This window comes from Lithobates pipiens, unplaced genomic scaffold (genome assembly GCF_037356315.1).
Source record: "Lithobates pipiens isolate NorthernLeopardFrog02 unplaced genomic scaffold, aLitPip1_a1.2 Scaffold_22, whole genome shotgun sequence".
NCBI lineage: Eukaryota > Metazoa > Chordata > Amphibia > Anura > Ranidae > Lithobates > Lithobates pipiens.
The window spans coordinates 257665444-257685474 of NW_027507784.1; the positions used below are offsets into that span (position 1 = coordinate 257665444).

The 20031-nt window shown below is 42.2% G+C and overlaps 1 protein-coding gene across 2 annotated transcripts in view; it reads left to right on the forward strand.

Annotated features, from left to right (window-relative positions):
• Positions 1-20031, forward strand: part of REXO5 (RNA exonuclease 5) — an 86926-nt gene that overhangs the window by 54420 nt on the left and 12475 nt on the right. For both annotated transcript variants that reach the window (XM_077448984.1, XM_077448983.1), the window contains exons 15-17: positions 343-480; positions 2327-2419; positions 14941-15160. In XM_077448984.1, the coding sequence (XP_077305110.1) occupies positions 343-480; positions 2327-2419; positions 14941-15160 (451 nt within the window). The remainder of the gene's footprint in view (positions 1-342; positions 481-2326; positions 2420-14940; positions 15161-20031) is intronic.

A 20031-nucleotide genomic window follows, 5' to 3' on the forward strand; every position in this document is an offset into this window, starting at 1 on the left:
ACCCTGTTGTTAACAAAGCTCAATAGAGCAAGTTGAATTTAATACACACAAGTGATTCACGTAGGGATGAGACTATTAATTTCTTATCAGAGGAGGTTGGAGGTTTCAGTTAAAGTGAGCAAGAAGTTATTGCTTTTCTACCTCTTTAGATGACCCATAGTGCATATACAAGTTCCCTTTAAAAATGTTTAAACTTTAATATTTAATAAATGTAAACATTTTAAATAAAATTTACCCCAACCCAACCAGTTTTCCTTTACTCATGTATCTATGCATATGTAATATACAAAATAAAAATGAGTATTGTGTTTTGTTACTGTGAGCTGTGTTCATATCACCCAGGTTATACGGAAGTATGAGGAGATGATGACGATATTTGCTGGACCCTTCAAAGAGCCTGTGTGCCTAAAATCTGTGAAGGTGCATTTCCAAAGCTGTGGCCCTATCCACTCACTAAATATTATACTAGACACTTGTCAGGTAAGATTGTTATTTATAGGAGGATGTCTTGGGAGACTGTAGGTGGGAACATTTTACACTACAATTGCTGATTCTGGCTCTTACTATATTTATTAAATCCCCTTGCCCAGTGAAAATGAAACTAGTGAGGATCACATGTAAGGGATTTTCCAGAATACTATGTAATTTCATCAACTGCTTCTGCTCTTGGTTTTACTATATGGAACTATGTAAATGTACTTTTTCTTGCTTTAAATGGGTTTTTCATTCCTATGCAAGTCTATGGAACTGTAAAACCTGCTTGCAGCAGATCAAATGCAGGTAATAAATAGGTCAAATACACATGTTGCCCTTCCATTGTGGTGTTAAAAATCTTGCTTGCTGCATTTTTGATTAGTTAAAAAAATGCACCAAAAAAGCACCTCTGCCTTAAAAATGCAGCAAGAACACATCAATAACGCACGCGTTACGTTTTTTGATGCAGCTTTTGAGTCACATGACCTATGAAAAACACACCATAAGCACAGTAAAATCGCATTCGCTTTCTGTGCGATTCTTTTTACTCTGTTGGCAACATGCTGAAAACAATTTATGGCCGATTAGTTTCGGCCGCCGAAATTTCGGTGTATCTCTAGAGATCATGCAGATTGGCATGCTCGTAGTTTATTCACACCGCCTACAGCTCTGAATATTTTTTTATTAATTAATAACCCCCTTGGAAAGTGCGGTAAAAAGAATCTGCAGTGCTGAGTTAAAACAGGCTTTTAAACATTTTCTTATGAGGTACACTTTAGAATTTCTGGAGGTACTTGTGTCAGGTTGTTCTCAAGCATTCTGGAGAACTTGGCAAAGTAATATGTTTGTTGCCTCAGACAGCCTTGATTATGTTAAGTGCACCTTTAATTTAAAAATAATAAATGCACATATTTTTGAAGGTAAAAAAAAAAATGTGCATTTTTTTTTTTTTTTTTTAAATAGGAGCCTGCAAAGTATTCAACCCATGATCACGGGTACAATGTCAGGCTTCTGCACACACTACTTACAGCTCTGAGTCTGTACCTCTCTACAGGCTCAACCTAATGCACAAGTACTTTCAGAAATTCTACAGAAGTGTACCTCATAGAAATCATAAAGAAAATTTTAAAAAGCCTGTTTTAATTCAGCAATGCAAATTCTTTATACCGCACTTTCCAATTAATTAATAAAAAATATTTTTTCTGCTTTATACCATTCAGTTTTGTATGTACAGTATATTGTGTTTCTGTAAAGGACAGGCTCTTGACAGATGGTAAGGAGATATAGGAAAATGTAAACAAAAAAAAAATCATTAAATAAAATATATTTAATATATAAAATAATATATCCAATATTTGCCTAACTAAAAAATGAAAATATATATGAAACTATGCATTACCTTTGAAAGAAATTAATGTTCCTGATGGAACGAAGTACATGTAGTACTTTGTCCCGTCTTCCTAGTTGCCCTGTAACCTAGAGGATGGGACATTACATGTACCATGTCCCATCTGAAGTTGAATATTGTTTAAAAAAAAAGTGATACTTCTTTAACGAGCAATGCCTTTTACCTTTTAATGTGCACATGTGTATTTAACAAAACAACATAAAAGCCATTACCAAAAGCAACCTTCACTTGAAGATAGTTTCTGTTGCTTTCTTTAGTTTGCATTTTGGCAGTTTGCTTATTAAATCAAAGCCTGGAACTGTATCAGAAAATAAAATCGCAAGATGTGAAAACGTTTGCTTATGACTTTGAATGCACTCTCATATAGTTACATATAGTAGTTAGGTTGAAAAAAGAAGTCCATATAGTTCAACCAATATAATAGCCTAATCTTTTTTTTCTCAGCCTTACGTCTGTATTAAGTACAGTGTCTTGGAAGCTGCTCAACTTGCTGTCAAACATTTGGATGGCACATATGTTAATGGATGCTGCATTAAGGTAAGAGGCCAAAGACACAAACACAAGGAGCTATCACAAAAGTGCTAAAAATCATAGCAACCAATTATTATAGTAAAGTTTAATCATTTTAATCACCAGCTAACTTTACTACCCCCCCCTCAGGTTTAACTAGTTGTGCTTGTCTAACTTTCTAACCATATGTAACCATAAGTTAAAGTGGTTGTAAACCCTTACAACCAACTTTGACCTACAGGTAAGCCTAGATTAAGGCTTACCTGTAGGTCCAAGAAATATCTCCTAAACCTATACGGTTTAGGAGATATTTGCCCGAAGACAGCCACCGCTGTCAGCAGCGGGCAGGCCTCAGATCGCGGCGATATGCTGCGAGCGTCGACTCCCGTGCACATGCGTGGGAGTGACGTCATCGTGGCTCCGGCGAATCACAGCGGAAGTCGCTCCAGGATCCATGCCAGCGGCGAAGACGAAGGACAGCTTCGGGGGCTTCGTTCTCAGGTAAGTTATTCATTATGTCTTTGTCTTGCAGGATTTTTTTTTTCAGGATTTTTTAAAAAGGGTTTACAACCACTTTAAAAGTATTTTGAAAAAAAAAAGGGGGGCTATGCCCTCCAATAACCTTTTTAAAGAGGTGTAAAGGGAATGGGATCAGAAGTTCTGGGTGTTAATGTTGGTATAGGTGGCACAGATGATGTTGATTGGAGGCCTAAAATAATAGCCTTATAAGTAAATGGTCATATTTGAGGGCCCCAGGTTCTACTTGGTTGCCCATTTGTAGCTGAAAGCCAGCTTCTGTTAAAGGCTAGGTCCATTCTGTAATGGCATTTCCATTTTATGTGAATGGATTCAACTACGGGAAACACTGTAACTATGTACTTTAACTAGTTGTAAATCCTTCACCATCCTCTTCTGCTTGTTTAATTTTGATATCATTTAGAGCACACGGCTTTACCAGCCTTCTGCTTCCTGACTATAAACTGGCAAAGTTGTTGTCTTTCTATAACTGAATTGTTTGTTTTTATATTTTTGCTTTTTTATTACTGTTGGCAGTCCAGGAGGGTGTTGGAACCTTGTTCAGACTTAAATTGGGTGATTCAATAGCGGACATGCAAGTGGTGATATGTGGGAGCTGAGGTGTTCTTCACACAGCATTAACTATTCAAAAAGGTGTCGATTCTAGCACACATGTTACAGCTTAGGCACCCTTGTGAAATCTTCACCATTGCCATGAGATTTCAGCAAACTGTGATGAAATCTATGATCAGATCTATTGGTGATTTGTGTTATTGATGTGCATTTCTGTTTTCATTTAGCACTGGTTGAGAGCAGGGGCAAGTGAGCTACGTGGTATACCATATTGCTGCAACTTATTCACAGAAAATACTTTTAGGGTGCCATACTGAATCCCACAGTGTGTAAAGTTTGTAATGTGCTGTGAGTGAGGGTTGGCACATGTGTGGATCCTTCAAAATGTGCATCCCGTATATAACTCTGTCCTTTCCATGCACACATGAAATGTTTTTAAAGTGACAATTAAAACCCACCTGAACTTTTTAGTATAAACCAGCTAAATATTGTACATTCCAGCTGTACCAAAACAAAAGAAAAACCTTTTTTAACTCTGTGAATCAGCAAGGAGTCTGTTGAACTTCTGCAGAGAGACCACTGCTTCCACACAGAGTGCAAGGGTCCTTCTCTCCAGCATGCCGGTAAGCAACAAGCTGCTCAGGTTGTGGTTGCTTTCTAAAGCAAATGAACTGGAACTGTGAGACTTTGCACACCTTTTGTGTTGATGCGCCTGGATTGTAATTTAGCTGATTTAAAAGATAGGCCCACCTTTCTGACCATGTTACTTCTAAATTTACACCTCCCCCCACCTTTACTGAATCTCTGGATCTACTCCCAGCAGGCACCTATATTTATTTTTAGGGTTGCATAATACCAGTATCGATACTAAGTATTTTCACAAGTACTTGTACTTGTGCAAATGCTCCGATACTAAAACTGATACTTTTTTTGTGCGGTGCAATTTGAGCCCATACAAAATGAATTGGCTCAAATCGCATTGTAAAGAATTGCATGTGATTTGAATTGGAAGGTGTGGCAATTCTTGTCCAAATCACATGTCGTTTGCCGCACAACTCCTGTCTGAACCTAGGCTTGTCATAGTGACTTCAGCCCGAGTTCACACAGGAGCAGTGTGGGAGACTGCATGTTATTCAGACAGGAGTTGCACCACATTCCTGTTCAAATCACATGTGATTCTTTGCAGTGCGAATTGAAACCATTTATTTTGTGTGGGCTCAAATTGCACCGCATGAAAAAATAGGCATTGGTAAAAGGTAAATCAGTAAAAAGTATCAGTACGCGTTCCTGAAAAAAACGTTATCTGTACATACCTGGTTAAAAAAAAAAAAAAAATTATTTAGTGCACCTGTGCATGGCTCCACCCTCAAAGATTTGTAGAGTGAATAGGAATGGGCTTGGGTATGTTCGGGATCCCACCTGCCTGATCCCGCCAGGAAGCCGCCACTGCACACTGCTATTCATAGGCATTGAGGTGGGAAATGCCTCACTGCCTGTGACTAGCCGTGTGCAGTGCCGGCTTCATCGCGGGATCCTGAACATGCCCAAGCCCATCTCTTGGAGTGACTAGTTCTATCTGCCACTGCGACAGTTCTCAATGGAGCACCAGTGAAGCAATATCACCACACTTCTATTCCATCGCTACTGCTTAAAGCCCCACTACTGAAGGGCCATACCTCAGTATGTACCTGGGCTGAAGGCATAGCCTGCAGGAGCCTGAGCATTGCACGCATGATCCACTGATTGCAATTGCAATACACTGCAAGCTGAAATGTGAAAAAATAATACATGCACATGTTTTCAATCAATGGGAGCATATATACATTTTTTTGTGTGAGGTGGACTAGTTCTTTAAACTGAAAGTTTACTTGTTCTTTAAATAGTGCTTATCTGAAAACAATATCTAAATGCTTTAGTATAGAAATGCATGATGTCACCATTTTTATTGCTCATAATTTAGTCTTTATTATGGGTGCAGCTGTACTAAAAAGAGACTAACACTGTGTCATGTCATTTATTAGAAAGAGTGAGCATAGTGCATGACTTAAAACTGTTGATAAAATATATATTCCTTGGTAACATCTGGAGATGCAGGAAAACAGAGTAGAGGAAAAAAAAAAAAAACTTTGCTCCTCTCGATCTTAAGTGTTGCATATAGGGAACCTTTATTAATGAGATGCTGAATGCTATTCTAAATGACACACGATAGGTCCCTCTCGACTTGGCAGCCATAGCTCAATTATTCCTCACCCTCTCAACATACTGCACGGTTATCCAAACTCTGTAACATGCTCTTTGAACCATGTCACTTATTCTTGACAGCTTCTGGGGCTTTCCATGTCCCTTCTTTCCCTTCCTTCTTCCTTACAGAGCATTTATTCTTATCCACTTCCCCTTTTTACAGTCAAGACTTACAGTTCCTAGATTGAGGGACAAGCTGTATATTAAGACTGCCAAATTATCTTTTGCAACTATCCTGCTAACAGTCTTTAATATCAACCTTTTAACAAGGATTTATGCCTTGAGACATGTACTGACAACCCTTCATGGGTAAAGTGATCTCGTTCTTAAACTATGGTAATGCCCATATCTTATGCTCCAATGTTTAACATTTATGTCTTTGAATATATGTATCCCCCCCCCCCCCCCCATCATCGGTCAATGTTTTATCAACATAACTTTTTGGTAAAAGAAAAAACTTTGCTCCTCGACTTCCACATCTCCTAGTAAAGTTCAGTTTTGTAGGGCCCACTGTATTTTGCTATTTGTTATTATGTAAATTATATATGATGCACTTTACAAGAGGTTTAGATGGATTTATAGGGTTCTGGTGCCTCACTGCCCAAATTGACTTCTGGAGTAAGATGGTGGGAAGAACCTAGGTCTGCCCCCCAATTTTGCTGCTGAGTTTAGTCCCTAATAGGTTCTGAAGGCTTTCCGACAGTAGTGAAGATGGCAATGTCTGCTTCAAACCCTGTGGCATTCGTTTATTCTACTATATGTGGCATCAAGAGTCTTGAGAGATAGACGTTGACTCTGGCCAACTTTATTCCTGCTGCATAGGTAGAGATGGCACTTGTTACATCACATAAGGCCTGGGCAGGCTTGGCTTTTTTGAATGGTTGATGGAGGCACTTGCATCTCACACTATAAATTGAATATGTTCTGGACATAAACTATTCATAGGAAATAAGATGGTCCTAATTCTCTTTGATATCTTCTTCTAGAGATGAAAAAAATTCTGTATTCCTTTGTATTATTGTAGAAAAGATTTGCCCATGTGGCTAGAGTCACAAAAAATAATTTGGAAAGCATGCCAACTAGTCCTATTCCTTTGTGACCTTTCTAAAAAATCTTGGTGATCCCTGACATCGTAAGCTTTAAGACTTACGTAATTTGAGAACAGAACATATAGAGTTCAGGCATTTGTAAGCAATGCCTGTACTGGGAACCGGATTTAAAAATAATGTCAAATGCAAAGATTTTAAAATCGGGGGGGGGGGTGTCCGGCATGGCAGACTGAGTGGACGTGTTTCCTGAGCTCACCTTGAGACTGCCTTCTAAAACACCTGGCAGTCAAAAGCGGGGTAAGAAGCTGAAATTCCCCATGGATATCCCGGAAGAAATCAGCCCAGTCTCCTGCTCTCTGAGATCCCCTGCGCGCAATATGGCGTTGCAAACAGACCACGAGGCGGACCTAGCAGCAGCACCCCCGAGATTACCAGAGATCATGGCGGCTATCGCCTCCCATCAGACTGCTATCATCGCTTGCCAAACCACCTTGGCATCTAAGATAGAGGAGGTTCAGCTGGATGTGGGCTTAATAAGGCAAGATCTGAATAAAATTTGATCCAGGGTATCGGAGGCTGAGTGGCGTGTGGGAGCAGTGGAGGATACAGTTACAGACCATGCTGATTCTATCTGGACCCTCCAGATGAAAGTAAGAAACAACCTCAGGACTGTGGGCCTCCCGAAAGGAGTTGAGGGGCGATCACTGGCCCTGTTCACAGAGGACCTGCTGCCCTCCGCTCAGCTCTCCCCATACTTTGCTGTCGAGAGGGCCCACCGTGTCCCACCCAGGCCTGGACCTGGACCTGTTCCTGCACCTTCATCCTCCAGCTGCTTAAATTCCGAGACCGAGATGAGCTGCTTAGGGCCTCTCGTGCTGCGGGTGAGCTACCCTTTCGGAACGGCAAGCTTCTACTGTTCCCTGACTACACTATGGAAACCCAGAGGCAGCGCCGCTCCTTTGATGCTGTTAAGGCCGGTCTGCGGAGGAGAGACATTAAGTACAGCATCTTGTTTCAATGCAAAGCTCCGTGTGGTGGATGGAGAGGCTATTCGGTACTTCACTAACCCCAAAGATGCATCCGCCTGGTTGGAAGCTTGCTGCTAATCATGGTTGGTTGTTTATGTTCAACTTGTGTTTTACCGTTACTGTTGGTCTTACATTGAGAATGCTTACTAATGTGTATCTTGCTTTTAAAAGTGGTATTGTTCATAAGTGTACTGTGCTGAGTAATCACAAAGTGTTCACGGCTGTGAGCTATTCCCCCTTGTAATACTGGCTTCGGGTGACACTGCTATTGAGTGTTTCATTTGATCAATATACCTTTATTATGGCCAAATGCTTAGTAGTGTCGTGGAATGTGCAGAGACTCAACTCTGCTGTTAAACGATCTTTAGTGCTTAACTATTTACGGAAACTCCGCCCACAGGTGTGTATTCTTCAGGAGACGCATCTTATGGGCTCCCATAGTCTTAGCCTGAAGTGAGCCTGCGTTGGTGCCCATTACCATGCACCTTACTCTAACTATGCCAGGGGTGTCAGTATTCTGGTGCACAGATCCTTACCCTTTCAGCTTTTCGATGTTTAACTCAACCCAGGGGGCAGGTATGTACTCCTACACACCTTGATTTCAGAGGCCCCTTTTGTGATAGTATCTACCTGACCCCCCCCCCCCCCCCTGCTCATATGGATGTTCTCCATGTGCTGATGCAACAGGTCATGCTATACAATGTTGAATATGTTTTCATTACGGAGGACTTTAATATGGCTCCTTCTAAAGAGTTGGACAGGCTGCACGCTTCTGGTCCCCAGCAGCGTGGCCTCTCCCACTGGGCCTCCTTCTACATGACAGATGTATGGCACCATTTCCATCCCTCTGATAGGGAATATACTTGCCTCTCTACTACTCACCGGACCATGTCCTGCATCGACCTGGTGTTTGCCTCTCCTACTATGCTGTGGAGAGTGGTCTCTGCTGAGATCCTCTCGCAAAGGAATTTTGGATCATGCTCCAGTATCTGTCACAATCAGGCTCTCTCATGTGGAGAGTGAAAGGGTGTGGAGGTTGTCCAAATACTGGATTATGGGCCCGGACATACAGGAGGAGATAACAGAAGCCCTATGTACTTTTTGGATTAATAATACAGGCTCTGCTGGACCTCTGGTGATGTGAGACGCCTTTAGATCATGGATTAGATGTGAATACATGGCTCGTATAGCTGTGAAAAAAGGCAATCTGCGCAGTCTCTGAGGCATTTGGAGCAACGGGCGAGGTTAAGGGAGGCCAAATATGTGCGGTCTCCTGTTTAGGCGCACTATGTGACCTGGCAAGACACCTTGAGGGAATTATCCTTACTTAGGGTGGCGCTCACTAGGAAATCTATGCTTGATAGCACCCAGAGGGTATTTGAATTTGGGGATAAAAATCGGAGGCTGCTGGCCTGGTTAGCCAAGGGACATCATAACGCGACTCACGTTGGTAGGCTGAGGGACCTGGAAGAACGTTTGCAGACAGCTCCAGCAGATTTAAGTGCTAGATTCCTCGAGTTCTACCAGACCAGACCCTCAAGTTCTAGGGCGACCTTTGACAATTCTGAACTGCTCCACTATTTAGATCAGGTCTCGCTCCCCTCCTTGAAGGCGGGGAAGTGCACGGAGGCTATAGGAGGCTCTGGGATCTATGCAGTCTGGGAAAACCCCTGGGCCAGATGGAATTCCCATTGAATTCTACTCTGTATACCAGGAATTTTTAGCCCCTAGGTTTACTTCACTATTGCAGCAATTCTCTGACCTAGACTCTTCACCAGAATCCTTGTCCGAGGCAATCGTGGTTTTGGTGCCCAAAGCTGGTAAGGACCCCGAAGAGTGTGCCTCCTACTGGCCTATCTCCCTAATTAATGCTGATGCTAAGATGCTAGCAAAAATATTGGCTCTTAGGCTCAGTAGGGTAATAGAGGACCTTATCCATGTGGATCATACCGGGTTCATGCCTGGAGAAGGGCACAGATATCAATATTCACCGTCCGTTCCTAAATTTGGCCACCTCCCATAGCAACAGAGAAACGAGAGTCATAGCCTCTCTGGACATGGAGAAGGCTTTTGAATCCGTTGAATGGGATTACTTATGGGCAGTGTTGCGGAAATTTGGAGTAGGATCTAAGTTTCTTCACTGTCTAGGGTTGTTCTACAGGGCCCCTAGGGCAGTGATGGCGAACCTTGGCACCCCAGATGTTTTGGAACTACATTTCCCATGATGCTCACTACACTGTAGAGTGCATGAGCATCATGGGAAATGTAGTTCCAAAACATCTGGGGTGCCAAGGTTCGCCATCACTTTACCATCATCTGAGCCATGCATTCCTTGCACAGTTTCCAACACCACCTATCCTCGGGGCGGATGTAGTTGAGGACCTACTGACTCAAGAATCATTAGATAAACCCCTCTCTGCATTGTATCTGACCCTTCTTCGGAAAGATTCACTGTGGGATAAATGGAGGGCGGAGATCCCGACTCTGTATAAGGAAACATGGGAGGAGTGCTTTGAGGACAGCTCTAGGCTGGTGATATCTAGGGATAAAGTAATACAAGCCAAATTCTTGCACAGGATATACTTCACGCCTCAGAGACTGCATAGAATATACCCACAGAGGTCCCCGAATTGCCCGCGATGTCAGTCTCCTGATATAACCTATATCTACATGTATTGGGCCTGTCCCAGGCTCTCCCGATACTGGTCCACCATAGTGGAGTTTATTAATGTCTGCCTTCAGCTGGAGATGCCTTTAACGCCTAAGTTAGCTCTGCTGGGCATACAGAATGATGAGCAGAGGCCTAGATACACCAAATTGCTGCTCTTCTATGCCAAAAAAGAGATCCTGTTAAAATGGACTTCTCATATGCCTCCCACAGTGAGGGCATGGAAGAACTCCGTTAATGCTATTTTGCCTATGTACAAATTTAGCTATATAAGTAGAGGATGCCCCCAGACATTCACGAGGGTATGGCAACCTTGGACTGACCCCATTTGAATACCCATTCATAGAGACCTAGCCCTTCTTTTTCTAGTAAATGTTGGGTTGTGTAGTCCACACCCTCCTCCCCTCCCTTTCCCATTTCAAATATTACTACCCTGCTCCTGTAAATTGCATACTCTACTACTACAATGTTTATTGATACATGCAGGCTATGTACCATGTATGTACCCACTTTACTGTATTCAAAATATGTTTTTTTTTTAATTTTTTATTTAATAGTATGCAACATACAATGCAAAGGCAACTTCACAGAATGCGTGATACAGATAGTTACATACAGACAATCACATAGCATGGGTATCAGAGCCAATGGCAAGAAAACCGGGGAGAAAAAGACATAAACAGCTGTGTAGGCTATTCGAGAGGAGATTAATGCTCCCTTTCGTGTAGGAACTTCTTTTACTTGAACTATCTTCAATACCAGCCCTGTCACCCTCAAAGGGTTTGAATATCCGTAGGTAGGGGAAGCGTATAGTGTAGTAATCAAATGGGGTTGGAACATACCGTATTTTCCTATTATTAATTTAAGAATGAGAAAAGTAGAGCTGAGAAGAGGGAGAAGGGGGGAGAGCAGAACGGGGGGTGAAATGGCAGAGATGGAGAAGAAGAGGTAAGGGGTTAATGTAGATAGGGCAGGATTCCCTCTCAGGGAGCAAGAGACCCCTTCGGCTCGCCAGCTCAACAGCTAGCCAAAGTGTGGGACACCTGTCTCCAAAGGTCATCATGAGCTTATTGAATCTCATGGAGGTATTCTCCAGAAAAGCGATACTGGGTCCAGTAGAACCATCTGTTCCCATGCTCCTCCATTGTATCCCTCATTGTGGCAGTCAGGTCTTCCATGCGTTCAATATCATTCACCCTTGCGAACCACTGTGTCACCGTTGGAGCCAATTGCTGCTTCCACTGACTTGGGATGCAGGCCCTGGCTGCATTGAGTAGATGTTTAAGTAAGGACTTGTGATAGCGCTTTTTCGACATGGGGGTTAAATTGAGAAGTACTGCCGCGGGATCATTGTCTAGAGAAATGTCTGTAAACTTGTGTATGAGTCTCAGAACAGGTTGCCAGAATGTTTGTAGTTTAGGGCATTCCCAGAAAATGTGGAGAATGGTACCAGCCTGTTGCCCACAGCGCCAACATCGGTCAGATTGACCGGGGAATATTTTGGCTAATACCGCCGGTGTACGATACCAGAGTGTGTTCATCTTATATGATATCTCCTGGTATTTACTGCAGAGTGACGACTTATCGGCGAAAAAGAGTATCCTGTCCTTCTGTGATTCGGAGAATGTAGTTTGTAGATCCCTTTCCCATTTTGCTAAAAATCTGTGGAGGATTGTGCTTCAGTCAGGAGTCTGTAGGATCTAGAGAGTGTATTCAAAATATGTAATGTACCATTTTTTTCTCAAATAAAGACCAACCTTGTTAAAAAAAAAATAAAAAAAATTAAAACCATTTTTTGATGCTTGTTCCTCTTTAACCACTTCAGCCTCGGACCAATAAATACCTTAAGGACCAGAGGTCTTTTTGCAATTTCGCACTGCGCTGCTTTAACTGGTAATTGCGCGGTCATGCAATATTGCACCCAAACGAAATTTGCGTCCTTTTCTTCCCACAAATAGAGCTTTCTTTTGATGGTATTTGATTGCCTCTGCGATTTTTTTTTTTTGCGATATAAATGGAAAAAGAGCAAAAATTTTGAAAAAAAAAAGATATTTTCTTCTTTTTGTTATAAGAAAAATCCAATAAACTAAATTCTAGTCATACATTGAGGGCAAAATTTATTCAGCCAAATGTCTTTAGTAAAAAAAATGTCAATAAGCGAATATTTTTTGGTTTGCGCAAAAGTTATAGCGTCTACAAACTAGAGTACATTTTCTGGAATTTACACAGCTTTTAATTTATGACTGCCGATCTCATTTCTTGAGGTGCTAAAATGGCAGGGCAGTACAAATCCCCCCCAAATGACCCCATTTTGGAAAGTAGACACCCCAAGGAAATTGCTGATGGGTATGTTGAGCCCATTGAATATTTATTTTTTTTGTCCTAAGGGATTGAATAATGACAAAAAAAAAAAAAAAAAAAATTTTTTTACAAAAAGTTGTCACTAAATGATATATTGCTCACACATGCCATGGTTATATGTGGAATTGCACCCCAAAATACATTCTGCTGCTTCTCCCGAGTACGGGGATACCACATGTGTGGGACTTTTTGGGAGTCTAGTCGCGCACGGCACCCCGAAAACCAATCACCACCTTCAGGATTTCTAAGGGTGCAAATTTTTGATTTAACTCCTCACTACCTATCACAGTTTCGAAGGCCATAAAATGCCAAAATAGCACAAAACCCCCCCAAATGACCCCATTTTGGAAAGTAGACACCCCAAGCTATTTACTGAGAGGCATGTTGAGTCCATGGAATATTTTATATTTTGCCAAAAGTTGCGGGAATATTACAAACTTTTTTTTTTTTGCACAAAGTTGTCACTAAATGATATATTGCTCACACATGCTATGGGCAGAAGTCAAATTACACCCCAAAATAAATTCTGCTGCTTCTCCCGAGTACGGGGATACCACATGTGGGGGACTTTTTGGGAGCCTAGCCACGTACGGGACCCCGAAAACCAAGCACTGCCTTCCGGATTTGAATATAAAATGCTATAAAAAACAAACTAACCAGAGTCACCCGTAACACTTATACGGTGATCAGTGGTGAAAGGGTTAACTAGGGGCAATCAGGTGGTTCAAATTTTTATTAGGTAGTATATGGGGGTCCCTGGCGCTATATAAAAACCTGACGGGGAACCTAAATAACTAACTGGCTAACCAGCGTCACCAGTGACACTTATACTGTGATCGCGGGTGAAAGGGGGTGAAAGGGTTAACTAGCAGCAATCAGGGGGTTAAAACCATTATTGGGTAGTATATCGGGGTACCTAGCGCTATAAAAACCTGGCGGTGAACCTAAAAAAATAACTAGCTACCTAGCGACACTAGCGACACTGATGCAGCGTTCAGAAAAATTATCGCTTAGTGACACTGGCAAAAGGGGGTGAAAGGGTTAACTAGCGGAAATCAGGGGGTTAAAACCATTATTGGGTAGTATATCGGGGTACCTAGCGCTATAAAAACCTGGCGGTGAACCTAAAAAAATAACTAGCTACCTAGCGACTGTAGCGACACTAATGCAGCGATCAGAAAAACGATCGCTTAGTGACACTGGCAAAAGGGGGTGAAAGGGTTAACTAGCGGCAATCAGGGGGTTAAAAACATTATTGGGTAGTATATCGGGGTACCTAGCGATATAAAAACCTGGCGGTGAACCTAAAAAAATAACTAGCTACCTAGCGACACATGCAGCGATCAGAAAAATGATCGCTTAGTGACACTGGCAAAAGGGGGTGAAAGGGTTAACTCTAGGGGCAATCAGGGGGTTAAATCTTTATTGGGGGGTGATAGGGGGCTACCCTGGACCTAACACTAACTGTCCTGACAGTTTTTACTGTCACAACTGACACTGAATGCATTGATCAGTAAAGAAATGATCAATGCAATCAGTGACACTGTGACTGGGGGGGGAGGGGGGGCGGGGGGGGGATCGGGGGGGGTTTGTGTGCCTGTGTGTACCTACATGTCAGTGTAGTGTTGGTGCACACTTACTTTTACTGTTCTCCTCGTAGTCCGGTCAAAAAGACCGCCCCGAGGAGAATGACATCACTTCCTCCTTCCTGTGTAAACAATACACAGGGGAGGAAGCTTCTCATTGGCCAGGAGCGATCCAGAGGGGGTGGCCGAAAACCAACGGCCATCCCCTCATCACGGAGCGCTCCTGGACCGAATCGGACCGCCGTAACCAGCGGGAGGGGGTCCGATCGGACCCCCCACCCGCTGGAAGGCAATCACGTAGATGTACGTGATTATGCCTGCCTGTGCCATTGTGCTGACGTACAATGGCAATACGGCGGTCCTCAAGTGGTTAAATTGGCACACCTTTACACCAACATAAATTGAGAAATAAAGTATCCAGTTTCTAGACATGCACTTATAGATTTTGTTACCAGTCAATAGATGCATCATAGAATGCCATGATATTTTGGGTATACTTTTGACAATGTGTTTTCCTGTATGACAGGTTCAGAGGCTGATAACCAGGATGTCACTTGATTATGAGGACATTATAAAGGAGATGGAGGAAGATCCAGAAAACAGGGATACTATATATGTCTCTGGATTTATGAAACCCTTAACTGAAAATTTACTTCAACAGCAGTTCAGTCATTTTAAAGAAATTAAAGCAATTTTTGCACCGAAGAATCAAAGAAGCCAACAAAATGAAAAATACTGTTTTATAAGTAAGTAGTTGGTGGCAGGTAATATAGTAGATTTTAAGGTGTTTGGCCTAAAGAATGAGTCAGATGCATTTTAATTATACACAAAAATAATGTCATTTAATGCTTTACAGAAACACAGGATCCATGTCTTCTGTACTGACAGAATGACAATTTGCCTTGTTTACATAGGCCGACTGCCACTCTGTCAGTGTACCGAACAATCAGCGAGTGCCGAGGGATATCCCCCCCCCCCCCGGCAGCTCCCACTGTGTAAAATCACACTCGCGCACGATACCTGGAAGTGCAGGATCACGTATGTGAATCCAGAAAGTAATGACACCGATTCACCTTTTCCACATTTTTTTTTTGTGTTACTGCCTTATACCCCACAGCAAAATGCCACCACCATGCTTCACTGTAGGGATGGTATTGGCCAGGTGATGAGCATTGCCTGTTTCCTCCAGACATGATGCTTGCCATTCAGGCCAAAGAGTTAAATCTTTGTTTCATCAGACCAGAGAATTTTGTTTCTTATGGTCTGAGAGTCCTTTGTGTGCCTTTTGGCAAACTCCAGATGGACCGTCATGTGCCTTTTACTGAGGAGTGGCTTCTGTCTGGCCACGCTACCATACAGGCCTGATTGGTGGAGTGTTGCAGAGATGATTGTTTTTCTGGAAGGTTCTCTTCTCTCCACAGAGAAATTCTGGGGCTCTGTCAGAGTGACTATTGGGTTCTTAGTCACCTCCCTGACCAAGGCCCTTCTGCCTCGATCATTCAGTTTGGCCCGACAGCCCGCTCTAGGAAGTATCCCGGTGGTTCCAAACTTCTTACATTTATAGATGAGGTAGGCCTTTGTGCTCATTGGGGCCTTCCATACTGCAGAAACTTTTCTGTACCCTTCCCCATATCTGTGCCCTGATACAATCCTGTCTCGGAGGTCTACAGACAATTTCGTAAACCTCATGGCTTGGTTTGTGCTCTGACATGCACTGTTAACTGTGGGACCTTATATAGACAGGTGTGTGCCCTTCCAAATCATGTCTAGTCAACTGGTGGACTCCAATCAAGTTGTAGAAACATCTCAAGGATGATCAGTGGAAACAGGATGCACCTGTGCACAATTTTCAGTGTCATGGCAAAGGCTGTGAATACTTATGTACATATGATTTTTTTTTTTTTTTTTTATAAATTTGCAAAGTTTTCAAACAAAATTCTTTCACATTTTCATTATGGGGTATTGTTTGTAGAATTTTGAGGAAAACAATGAAACAATGAATTTAATCAATTTTGGAATAAGGCTTTAACATAACAAAATGTGAAAAAAGTGAAGCGCTGTGAATACTTTCCGGATGCACTATATACATTATCCTGTGCAGCACGGCCACCCTGGAGCAGTAAATCTGCTATGGGGCAGTCAGGAAGTGGTTCTGCCGGAACATAGAATGACTGGAATGGTACCACTGGACCACTGGACCTGACGTAAGACATAAGTTATCAAACAAATCTGATTTCTTGTTATGAGGTAAGCAAAACCTTAGACAAAGGAGTGGCTGTGGTTGTAGTACCATGTTTCCCTGTAAATAAGACCTACTGTGATTTTCGGGGAGGGCTGCAATATAAACCCTACCCCAAAAATAAGCCCTAGTTTAAAGTGCTTATAAAATGCTAGAATCCACTCTATTACAGTAGTATATAATGTAAATTGTGTATGTTTCTGTAATGTTATTGTGCCAAATACCTACGGTACAGCGGCACTCAGCTGATCTGTTCTTCTCCCAGCTGTCAGCGGGGAATTTCTCCCCCCCGCAGTGCTTGGAGCAGGGAAGAGCGCACTGGCGGGTCACGGAAGTGCCGAGCTATAAGAAGGCATTTGATACAATTATATTACAGAAACATGGATAGTATACATTATATACTACTGTAATAGAGTGGATTTTAGCATTTTACAAGCACTTTTAAAGAGGGGTAGAGAAGACTGCACATAACATGAGATCTTCCCTGAAAATAAGCCCTACTGTGTCTTCTTTTGCCAAAATTAATATAAGAGCTTATTTTCGGGGGAAACACGGTATACCTTGATTTTGTCAGTGTTTGACACAGTGCCCCACACATGGCTAACATGTAAGGTAAAGTCTACAGGCTTGGAAAGATCAGCTTGTAAATGGGAACTGGCTTAAAGACAGAATTCAGAGAGTTAATGATTCTTACTCTGAATGGTCCAAGGTTATCAGTGTTGTACCCCAAGTTTCAGTGTTGGGACCCTTACTTTTTAATATCTTTATAAATGATATAGGGTCTGGGATTAAAAGTACCACTTCAGTCTTTGCAGACAGATGTCTCCAACTTGCAAGCCAACCTCTATGTACTGTTTAACCACTTCAGCCCCGGAAAGTTCACCCCCCCCCCCTTCCTGACCAGGCCATTTTTTGCAATACGGCACTGTGTTACTTTAACAATTGTGCGGTCGTGCAACACTGCCCCCAAATACAATTGATGTCCTTTCTTTTCCACAAATACAGTTTTCGTTTGGTGATATTTGATCACTTCTGCAGTTTATATTTTTTGCTTTATAAGCAAAAAAAGACTGACAATCTTGAAAAAAATCCAATATTTTTAACTTTCTGCTATAGAACATACCCAATGTAAAAACTTGAACGTTGTCATCAATTTAGGTGACTGTATTATGCTACATATTTTTGGTAAAAAAAAAAATTCCAATAAGCGTATATTGATTGTTGACGCTATAACTTTTTCGCAAACCAAACTGGGATATTTTTATGGAATTATTGTGACATTATTATAGTGATCAGTGCTAATGCACTATCATTGTACTAATGACATTGTCAGGGAAGGGGTTAACATCAGGGACAATCAAAGAGTTAAGTGTGTCCCTAGTAAGTACTTTCTAACTGTGGGGGGAGTGCATTGAATCGGGGAAAATAGAGATCCATGTTTCTTCTTAGAAACACAAGATCTCCATTTGCCCCTCTGGCAGAATGCCGATCTGCCTTGTTTACATAGGCAGACTGCCATTTTGCCTCCTCTCAGAATGATTGGCGGGTCCCAGCGGACATCGCATCCGCCTGACCTGCTGATTGGCTCCCGCTGTGTCCAATCACAGGTACGTGATTACGTGCAGGAGGGCTGCCTTGCCGCAGTATATCTGCGTGGGGAAGTCTTAAAGTGCTTAATTGGGTGACTGTGGCAGATGAGGTTTAATGTTGATAAATGTAAATCTATGCACTTGCGGGCTAAGAATATGCATACATTCTAGGAGGAGAATGGCTGGGGGAGTCAATGGTGGAGAAGGATCTGGGTGTTCTGGTAGACTTAATTATAGCATGCAATGCCAAGCTGCAGTTTCTAAAGCAAGCAAAATACTTTATTTTATTAAAAGAGGTATAGACTCCAGAGAGAGGTATCATTTTGCCCCTGTATAAATCATTAGTAAAACCTCATCTGGAATATGCAGTTCAGTTTTGGGCTCCAGTTCACAAAAAGGATATTGGGGAATTGCAGAGTACAACCAAACTGATAAAAGTCATGAAGGAGCTCATCTATGAGGAAAAATTTGAGGAACTGAATTTATTCTCTCTTGAGAACAGGTGATTAAGGAGGGCTATGATCGCCATGTATAGATACATACAGTTAGGTCCATATATTTGGACACAGACACAATTTTCATATTTATGCCTCTGTATGCCACCATAATAAAATGAAACAAACCAAATTAATTTGAAGTGCAGACTTTCAGCTTTAATTCAAGGGGTTGAACATAAATATCAAGTACAAATTTTAGGAACTGCAACCATTTTTATACACCGTCCCCCCATTTTCAGGGGCTCAAATGTAATTGGACAAATGAATATGGCATATAACACGTGCCATTGTATAACGGGTACCCCAAGTTTAGGAGGGAAGTTTAAGGAAAAACACTTTTTAGGAGGCAAGTTTAAGGAAAAAAACGTACATTTTAAATGCCCATCAATGCAGCCTTCCACTGTCCCCCTGCAGCTTTACACTGACCCCTGCAGCCTTCTCCAAAATTGCAGCATGGTTTAGTTTTAAATTTACCGCCGCCGCCGAGATTTTTGTCTCCTCCTGCCGCCGACTTAGACCGAGCGGAGCCGAGTGTACTCGGCTCCGCTCACAGTAACGCCCCCGTCCCACCCCTTGGCCCGACTCCTATGATGGACACAACACCGGGCCAATGGTGAGATGTAAAGGCTAGGAGGCGGGACTGAGCGTGACTGCGAGCGGAGCCGAGTACACTCTGCTCGGTAAATGTCCACAGACAGCGTAGATCAGCGGGGGACCGGCATATAACACGCACCCACGATTTTCCCGCGATTTTAAGGGGGAAAAAGTGCGTGTTATACGCCGATAAATACGTTAATCGTAAATAACATGTTCATTTTTTATATTTTTTGTTGAGAATCCTTTACTGGCAATGACTGCCTGAAGTCTGGAACCCATGGACATTACCAAAGACTGGGTTAACTCCTTTCTGAGGCTTTGCCAAGATCTAACTGCAGCTGTCATCAGTTGTTCTTTGTTTGTTCCTTTTAGTTTTGCCTTCAGCAAGTGAAATGCATGCTTAATTGGGTTGATATCAGGTGATTCCACTTCTTTTCCTTCAAAAGCTTTTGCAGTGTGTTTTGGATCATTGTCCATCTGTACTGTGAAGCGTTGTCCAATCAACGTTTCTGCATTTGGCTGAATCTGGACTGACCGTATAGATCTCTAAACACTGCAGAATTCATCAGGCTGCTTCTGTCTTCTGTCACATCAATAAACCCCAATGATCCAGTGCCACTGGAAGACATGCATGCCCATGCCACACTACCTCCACCATGTTTTACAGATGACCTTGTGTGCTTTGGATCATAAGG